General features: G+C 46.9%; 1 protein-coding gene across 1 annotated transcript; it reads left to right on the top strand.

Annotated features, from left to right (window-relative positions):
- The first annotated feature begins 7,393 nt into the window (after nucleotides 1–7,393).
- Nucleotides 7,394–8,360, top strand: C6H11orf96 (chromosome 6 C11orf96 homolog). The gene has a single exon (XM_014873643.2). The coding sequence runs from the start codon at nucleotides 7,865–7,867 to the stop codon at nucleotides 8,225–8,227; it is 363 nt and encodes a 120-aa protein (XP_014729129.1). The 5' UTR covers nucleotides 7,394–7,864; the 3' UTR covers nucleotides 8,228–8,360.
- Nucleotides 8,361–9,603: the final 1,243 nt, after the last annotated feature.

The raw sequence follows: 9,603 nt of genomic DNA on the forward strand, positions 1-9,603 counted from the left end.
TTAAAAATTGCCTGGTGGTGATTTCTGTTGGGAAGCAGTGGGAGGGAAAGGGAGGGGGAGTGGTGGTCACATCAGTGAGACAGTGTCTGACAAACTGTACATACCTGCACTTTCGGAGCACTGATGGAGCCATGACAGTTCATGCCAGAGAAGAGTTACCCTGGAACAAGCTGACAAGCCAGCCTGAAGAAATCCTCCCAGGCCTCAGGGCCAGGAGAGTGAGTGAGTGAGTGAGTGAGTGAGTGAGTGAGTGAGTGAGTGAGTGAGTGAGTGAGTGAGTGAGTGAGTGAGTGAGGCAGGGCAGAGTAGACACAGGACACAGCATCTTGGTGCTGCAGCAGCCACAGGTAGAAAAAATTGTCCCAAGCATTGGCTGCTTCTCTGTAACACCCCTGTATTTTGCACTGATCATTTTTTCCTGGTCACCAAACCAGTTTCTCCTGGCTTTACTTCCCTTGCAGAGACTAAAGTGGCTGTATTTTACCTTAGAAAAGATAATTCCTCAGCTTTGGGTGCTGTGGGCTTTCATCTGACAGGAATGGGGTAATGCTTTTTTTCTTTCTGCTTGTCCACATTAGCACCACTCTGACTCCTCCTTGCAAGGCAGGGCTTCAGTTGCTGAACCATCACTCAGCAATTTACTACTTTTGTTGTCACAATTTTTGTCTAAAGTCCCCAGAAACGTTTAGAGATTGGACGAAAATGTCTCAAGGATTAGGTTACTTGAAGCCTGATAGCTCAATTGTCAAGAAGCTCCTGTTTTAATCTCTAGACCACAGTTGATTTCTGTCTTGATTGCTTACAAATAGATTTATAAAGAGAAGAAAAAAGGAAATTTATTCTGTTGAAATAAGTGGCTGCTCTACAGTGCTTTAGCTGCAGAAGAAAATGGAAGATAAATTCCATCAGAAGTGTTAAGATCTGATTTGTGGCACCAACTCAAGATTTTTAATCTTGACTCATACAGAAAAGATTTTCCTTTTGTCTGATCTCCAAAGCAGCCAGAACCTCCATGGCCATGCTCTCTGTTTGGTCTCTCTCTGACCTAACAAGGTCAGGCCTTCCTTGTTATATTTGAGACCCGTGGTCAGTTTTGTCCAAATCTGAGAGAGGATGAGAGCTCTCAGGAATAATTCAGCTCAGCTCTTGCAAAGCTCGGCAGTTGGGTACAGAAGAGAAACCAAGATAAGTGCTCTGACAGTTCTGGGTTACTCTGGGCCTCTCTGGCAAGGAACAGGAGAATCCTCCTCTCCTTGCTGCCTTGCCAGTAGCATTTCTGCTCTCCAGCTGACTCGTGTCCCAGGAGGCAGCACAGAATGCATGGCCATCAGCACTGTCCCAGCCACCTGCTCAGCGTGGAGCATGTGGAGGGTTGGAAATTGCCAGGATTCATCAGCAAAGTTCTTCCCTGCGTGCAGAAAGTATTTTTTCTTCCTAGACATTTTTAATAATTTTGTGGGGCAAAATGTTGCTTCCAGATCTTGACCTGAGACAGAATTTCCTGAACTAGAAATCCTAATTTCTGTGCTGCTTGCTTGATAGGGTCACAGTAACTGGACATGATAATACCTTGACAGTTAAAGTCATGGGAGCTTAGAGGTTTTACTTCATGTGGCAGCCACTTGTACCAGGAGGAGCATTCAAAGCAGTCAGTATCTTAATTAATTTAAGTATAGTTTCATTCTTTAAAGATCTGAGTTTCCTGCAATCACTGGTCTTTGGTCATTGGAACCACACTTTTTTTCTCGTATCCTTATATCACTGCACCCTGATGTATCCAATAACAGTGCTGGGAAAAGCTGCCATCCCTTCTGATGCCTGTGAGGCCAAACAAAGGAAATTTATTGTAGCAGTTTTTTGTCAGGAAACACTTTGCAGCTCTCTTTCAAAACAAAGAGTTTTATTACTACATTTATTATTAGTGGTGTGATGACAGCCAAATGCTGTTAACTGTGAAGTGCAACTGAAACACTGACTTTTCACTTCAGCTGTCACTTTACAATTTAAATAATTCTATGTAGAGAATAAAATAATACATTTCTGTGACAAGCATTCATACATTCAAACATTTTCGTCTGTACTTTCTCCTAATGGCATGGGGCAGGAGGTTTATGGGATTTATTGCAGCTTGTAAAAAGGCAGGCAGGACTGATACTGAGATATTTGAGGGAAAAGGAGCTTTGAACACACATATTTTGTATTAACTATGTGGGATCATGAGCTTCCCACGAGTACTGACAAGTGTTAGTCACGTCTGCCAGCCGTGCTGTGCATCCTGCAGCGCTGGCTGGGAAATGATCCCACATCTGCTCCAGGTCAGTTCCCAGCTAGTGAGAGGCACTTTTGGGAATGGTGAAACCCCACGGTGTCCCTGTACCTGTAAACCTTGCTGAGCTGTTGGGCCTGGGCTCACATGGAACCTGTAAAACTGTTGTGTCTGGGACTGAGGAAGAGGGAATAAGAGGAAAGAGAAGCCAGGCTTCAAGGATGGGCTGAGGAGGACCATACCATGAAGCTCTCTTAAAACACCAAAAGTCAGGAATCAATAACCTGGCTGAATTTCCCACTCATTACTTTAGGGAGACTTGGAAAGAAATTTTTTCAGCTAAGATGGCCAAGTTATATATAAAAATGAGACATATAAAAATGTGACAAACCTTTTCTCTTAAAATTCTATTTTATCTAAAAATTACCTTAAAACCTCAGTAAGTGTCAAGAGGGCACCACTTCTGTTGCAGATTGCCTGGTGAGATGGAAAAAGATGTAAAACTCCTTTTGTGCTCCTATGATCTGTACACTGGACATACCCAGTTTGAAAAATGCCCATCCTAGCAACTCCCTGCTATGTTGGGAAGAACTTTCTCATGGAAGTGGCTTTAGTAGAAATAAGTTTTCATGGTTTTTTTCAAGTTTTCTGGCGAGTTGTTAGCCAGTTGATTCCCTGGTGTAAATGCATTCACATGTGCTGGAGAGAGGCCTGGCTCTGCTCAGTTAAGCTATGTTCTGCAGTTTTGTTATGATAGCTAGAAAAAAACAACAGCTTGTTTTTCTCCAGGCAGAAGCCTAACAGTGGGTTTCAGCTGGATCTTGTTGGGTAACTTGTGTTCCCCCATCAGAAGGGTACACTTTCGAATTTAAATCAGATGTGCATGCAGAGAAAGGGACACGAAGACTTCTGCTTTTGGAGGCAGTTTGTATTTGCTGCCTGTTTATTGGGGTGTCATCTCCAGTTTTGTAAGCAGTATCTGTTAGGTTGCAGTTGGCTGAATGTTTTTATTGCTGTTTTAAAAATGGCTGTTCTAAGGTACAAATTCTAGTGGAGAGAGAACAGCAACTCCTTCCTCTTTTCTGATAGAAATGAGTACCCAGACCAGGATGCTGAATGGAGATATATACAGTGAGGTAGAGGCTGGAAATGCCACCTGCCAGGGCAGCAAGAGGCAGCTTTTACTCTTGAGTATGTTTTGGGAGGATATTTGCTGGGAAACAGCTTATCCTGCTGGCTCTCAAGGGCCCCCATCAGCTCTGACAGCAAAGTAACTGCTCTGTTTTGGGACGTGAACTGTGGTGTTGAGTGTGATGACCCAGCTACAGGTGGTTTCTGTAAAAGCCATGGCCCTTCAAAAGTTTCTTTTCCTACAGAAACAGGTTGGTATCTCTCTACATCCTCTTGTTGATCTTTCTTTTCCCTTCTATGGCATGAGATCTGATAGCCAGCAAAAGGCTGTGTGTGTGTTTCCAATAATAACCAGATGACAAGGTAATTTCCATGCTGTTTCAGCAGCAATAATTGTGTCTCCTCTTATAAACTGGCAATTGAGCTATGCAAGGCCCCAAATATGAATATAAAATGTTCCTAGCTTTGGTAAAGGTTCCATACTGCCTCTGTGCAGTGTGCTGACATACAATGTGACTTCATGAAATGAAATCTTGAAATCAGGGAGCAAAATGAGCGGAACACAAAGGAGATGAATTATGATGAAATGGAATGCAAATGAAAAAATACTAGAAAATTCTGAAATGAAGTGAAAATACTTAAATGGAATGGGATGACATGAGGTACAGTGAAAAGTTTTGAAACTTGCTGAAATGACACACATTGAGATTTCAAAATCAAGGAGTGAAGCGAACCATAGAGATAGGAAAAGAATTATGATTAAATTTGCTCAGGTGTGCAGCACATGGGTGACAGCAAGGAGCAAGGTGTGGAGGGAGCAGTGTTGGGGTATATCTGTGGTCCACTTGGCAGGCCTTTTGCAGTGTCCCTGGAGCTTTGTGGTTTTCTCCACCCTAACCCTGAGCAGAGCAGTAAAATCAGCATTTTCCGAGGCTGAGGTGCCCAGCCTGTGGGTGCTGCCAAGGGGAAAAGTGTGGAGGGAGCAATGGTGGTGCAGTGCATTGGGGTTTTTTTTTTGCAGTGATCTGGATTGGAATGTGCCAAAATTATACTCATTGAACTTGCACGATTCCATTTTCTTTCATGAAATGAAATCTCCAAACCAGAGGAGAAAGGTAACCAAACACAGAGGAGAAGAGGTATGGTGAAATGAAAAACAATTGAAAGAAAACCCGAAAAAATTAAGTGAAAACTTTTTAAAGGAATGGGATGACATGAGTGGCACTGAGAAGTTCCAAAACTTTTCTAAATGATGCCCATTAAATTCTCCGTATCAGGGAACAAAGTGAGCTGAACACACAGGAGAGGAATTACGATAAAATGAAATGGAATAATAAAAAAAAGAAACGTCTGTCATGAAATGAAAATAATTAAATTGAATGGGTTGACATGAAGTGCAGTGAAATGGACTGAAACTTGCTGAAATGTTACTCATTGAAATCACAAGATTTCATTTCCTTTCATTAAATAAATCTGGGAGCAAGCGAAATTAAGACCATGATCTAAACTACTTGAGTAAATATATTTTTTATGTTAGTGCCTTGGAGATCTAACTCTGGGGATTATGTCACAGGATATATTTTCTAAATTTGCTCAAATACTATCTTCAAGGCCTCTCAGTTATTACCATGGTGATCTTGCTCCAACTCAGCATTGAAATTTCCCAAAGCATTTTATAATCATATTTGTGAGGGTATTAAATATACCTGAGTTTGCCTTCATACTGAACTTTCTGTAGGAAACCAGACAGGCAGTTTGTACTGGGATATGTGTTGAAGTTCAGATATCAAGTCAACCAAGATTTCTTTGTCAGAACCTTGGATACTTTTGGGCTAGAGCAGATTAAATTTACTTTGCTTCGAATAATCTGCAATGTTTTTCTGTTCTGCCAGAACAAGGCTCCTATATCATCTTGTTTCTGCATGGGAGAAGGCTCAGCCCCAAAAATCCTCCAAGCTGGTCGTCAGGCTTGTCTTCTCAGAGGGCTGTACTGAGGAAACAGTTCAGCCTTTACTGCAGAATCAAGTTGTCAGGAATTTAAGTGATTGTAAATGGAGCTTTTGGAGAGAAAGCTGTTGCGCTGCAGCAGGGATGTATGGGCTAAATTTAGCCACTAAAATCAACAGTAAAAAACACAGCCTTCTTCAAGCTGGAATGATTCAATTTGACCAAACATTAAATTGTTCCCTTATTAAGGTAATAGTATTCCCAACAAAAAGGCTTCAAACTGACCGTGGCCCCAAAGCTGCCTTGGGGAGCCAAGAAGCCAAGAGATGGCAGCCAGGTATTTCATAAAGCCAAGGCTTTTAATGTTGCTTTTACACTGGCAAGGAGCAATAGAGCCAGCCTGCTGGAAACACACTAGCAAGTGCCTCTGGTCTCCCCTCTCTCCTAAAACTGTGCTTTTGTCCCATTTTATCCCCTTTGAGACGGGCTGTGATTAAAACGGTTTGTTTCCAGTGCAGGTCCTGAAACGTTGCCACTGCTTAGGTAATTTGAAAGGAGGAGGGGGGAGTCCTAAGCCTTACCCAAAGACAAGGCTGAGAGTTACTGCTGGTGAACTCACTAAAACAAGGCCATTTATGTGTGCAGGGCTATGGCACAGGATGTGTATTTGGTATGTAAACCTCTGGGGTTTTTTTCAGAGCATTTGTCCTCCTCTGCACAAAGATTGTGTTTTATGGCAAAACACAATAAGCTCGCACTGGCTGCGGATGCCCCAGCTTGGGCACAGACTCAGGGCTGCTGGGATGAGTGTAGATTCCATTATGGGCTAAGTGACAGCCTGTGCTGGCAGTGCCCCGGCTGCCTCCACGCTGCGGTGCTGAGCTGCGTGTGCACACCGAGCACGGGGCTACCGAGTGCTGTACATGACTGACTGCTTGGCAAACCTCAGGACCCTGAGTGCATTGTCCTTGTCCCCTTAGCATCCCAGAGCAGAATTCCTGACACTGTTGCTAAGCCTCCTCTTCCCTCCCGGTTCCTAACCAAGCTTCAAAAATATCCTCGAGTGGGTGAAGCTATACTGGAGAGTGTCTTTATGAGAATCATCTAACATTAGCCCTGAAGAGGGGACAGACTAACCATTTCAGGCTCTTCCTCCCTTATGCTTTTCTACTCCTCCTCCCTCTAGCTCCTTTCCTATTCCTATCATAAGTTTTTCATATGCTGTTGGGTTTTTCCATCACTGAGTGCTTGGCACGCACAGCTTTAAAGCGTGGTTCCAGCCGTCACTAATTTGCAAGCTTTTGTTTCAGCTCAGTAATACTTGTATGCCATTTTTTGTCTGAGGATCTGATTCTGCATCATATCAAAGAAGCATCACAGAGCCCACAGGGGAATGGAAAATTTTAGGATCCCTTCTAAAAGGAAAAATATGGAGTCACACTGAGAGAGGTATTTAAGCTCCGTTAGAGGTGGCAGACTTGGGAACAAGATCCCGGAGTTCTGCTTAACCCTCTGTTGCTGATGGTTCTTTTCTGGGTCCATTCTGTGTGATCTCTGCAGTTTAGATCTGGGTCACTTTAACATTAGGGGATTCAGATTTGGGCTTGCCTTGGAGCTTCCTTTACCTATGGGTTTGCCACTCTGACGGGTAGCGATCAGCTGAACGCTGGTGTGACGGGTCTGTCGGTACTCCTTCATAGCCATAGAAATCAAGGTATTCGTGAAAAAAGCAGACGCAGAAAGCTGAAGTACCGCTGTGGCAGCCCGGGACCCGCCTGGAGCTGCACTGCGTGCCGCGGGGCACGACAGGGATGCCCTGGAGGTGAAGGGGAGAGGAGGCGGGAGGGGGCGACGGGATGGAGCGCTATGGCTCCTCCGCCCCGGGCTCTACCTGGTCCCCCCGCTCCGAGGGGACGCGGCGGGCGGGGGCGGCGGTGCGGGGACACGTCATGCGGAAAGGAGAGCCCGGCCGGCCGCGAGTGGGCTCCGCTGCGGCCCGGGTGCGCTGCCGTCTGAGCATGCTCCCGCGGGGCTCCGCCGGCCTATATAACGGGGCCGGGGTGCCGGCGGCAGCGGCTCGGGCTGAGGCAGCGAGGGAGCGCCGCTCCTCACCGTAGTGCGCCTCTCTGCACGGCTCCAGACAGCAGAGCTCCGCACCGCGCTCCGCTCCGGACAGCAGAGCTCCGCACCGCTCCGCTCCTCACCGTACTGCGCCTCTCCGCTCCGCTCCAGACAGCAGAGCTCCGCACCGCGCTCCGCTCCTCACCGTACTGCGCCTCTCCGCACCGCTCTGCTCCGCACGGTACCGCAGCGCTCCGCTCCGTACTGCGCTCGCACCGAGCTCTGCTCCGCACGGCCCCGCAGCGCTCCGCACTGCTCCGCACGGTACCGCACCGCCCCGCGGGGCCCGTCCCTGCCCCGCCGCTGCCCGCCGGAGCCTCGGCGCCCGGCACGGCCGAGGCAGCGAGCCCCGCTCCGCCGGCCCCGGCCCCCGCGGCGGGCTCTCCCGCGGGCGGCAGGATGGCCGCGAAGCCGGCCGAGCTGATGGGCATCTGCTCCAGCTACCAGGCGGTGATGCCGCACTTCGTCTGCGTGACCGAGGAGTTTCCGCCGCCCGCCCGCCCCGCCAAGACCCCCAAGGGCAAGCTGCGGCGGCCGCGGCAGTCGCGCTTCAAGACGCAGCCGGTGACTTTCGACGAGATCCAGGAGGTGGAGGAGGAGGGGGTGTCCCCCATGGAGGAAGAGAAGGCCAAGAAGTCCTTCCTGCAGTCGCTGGAGTGCCTGCGGCGGAGCACCCAGAACCTCTGCCTGCAGCGGGACCGCCTGGGCAGCTGCCGCCTCCGCAACAGCCTCGACTCCAGCGACTCGGACTCGGCTCTCTGAGAGCGCCGGGGCTCGGCGGGACCGGCCCGGCAGCGGCGGCACGGACTGAGCTGCAGGGAGCCGCGCCGCCGCCGGCACAGGAGCGCCGGACGGGCAGCCGGGTCGGGATGTTTTCTAAGAAAGCGCTTGTACCTTCGTTTCTATTTGATTGTATGAAACTCACCATTTAAAGACAAAAAAAAAGAAAAAAAAATCTTTTCTATTCGTTAGAAGAAATGAGCTGTTTTAGATGCATTGAGCTGCTGGACTTAATATTTATTTTTGCATTTAAACTGTTGACTGCATTAATTTAATATGTTTCTACCTGAATGTCTGTTATTATTTCCATAAGAGAGTAATAAATATGATATATTTGCACAGTACTTACTGGGCTGTCCTTATTTCAGGGATCCAACTGTCCTTGTTCAGCTTTGAGGGGTAAAGGGATTTAAAAGCAGTCGGTAGCCAGTGCAGAGCCAGCAGTGCTTTTCTCGGGGATGCTGCTCAGAGGAGTTTTGCAGGCTGTACTGCCAAGTATCAACTAATGAGACAAAAATCGAGTTAGACTGATTTTAAACTGCTTTATTTACTTCTTTGTGATCTTTGTGTTAACCTGAATTGAGCTTTAAAGAGCATTTATAACTGAGTGCCCAAGAACCTTAATGCAACTGGGAAAGCATCTTGCATTCACAAAAATGCATATATCGTTCCTGGTTTTCATCCAAGTTGGTTTTGTCTCTTGTCCCCTTCCCCTTCTGACCCATAAATTATTTAGTGTTGCAGATAGTTCTGGTAATTGGTTAGAAGGCAGTTTTATTTACTAGAGCAATTGATACTATGTGGACATGCTTTTCTTGGAGTTTAAAACTAAGGGGATTTTGATGATGGTAAATTTGTAGGAGTGAGGCTTCTGTTGGGCTGCTGCATGTGTGTGTGTGTGCAGATGCATCTAAGATTTTCTGTGTCTGTGGGATATATGCTGAAAGCATCTGAAGCTCTCTGCAGAATAGAAACCAAATTTCTGGACTGGGAATATTCTGCCTGTATTTTCTCCATTTTCCTGTGCTAATAGTGTAATCCTGTGGTAGCACCTTCCTTCAAGGCAAGCCTCTGGTGATTAAAACTTCCCAATCAGAAGGTATTAGCTGATACTGAGCTGTAGTTAATATTTCTCTGCTATGATTTTCAGGGGACTTACAGAATTTCTAATGCCGTGGTTTGAGGTGCAATCATACTGATCAGTACAGAGAGGCAAGGCTGGGGCAGAGGAAGAAGACAGACATGGTGCTGGTGAACAGGGTGTCTTGACAGGACTGAGAAGCCCAGATTTCTACCCTCTGGGCACTGCAGTACAGCAGATGACCCATGCAGCTGGCTCCCAGCTACAGCAGCACTGA

The sequence above is a fragment of the Sturnus vulgaris genome, chromosome 6 (assembly GCF_052056855.1).
Source record: "Sturnus vulgaris isolate bStuVul1 chromosome 6, bStuVul1.hap1, whole genome shotgun sequence".
In the NCBI taxonomy this organism is placed as follows: domain Eukaryota; kingdom Metazoa; phylum Chordata; class Aves; order Passeriformes; family Sturnidae; genus Sturnus; species Sturnus vulgaris.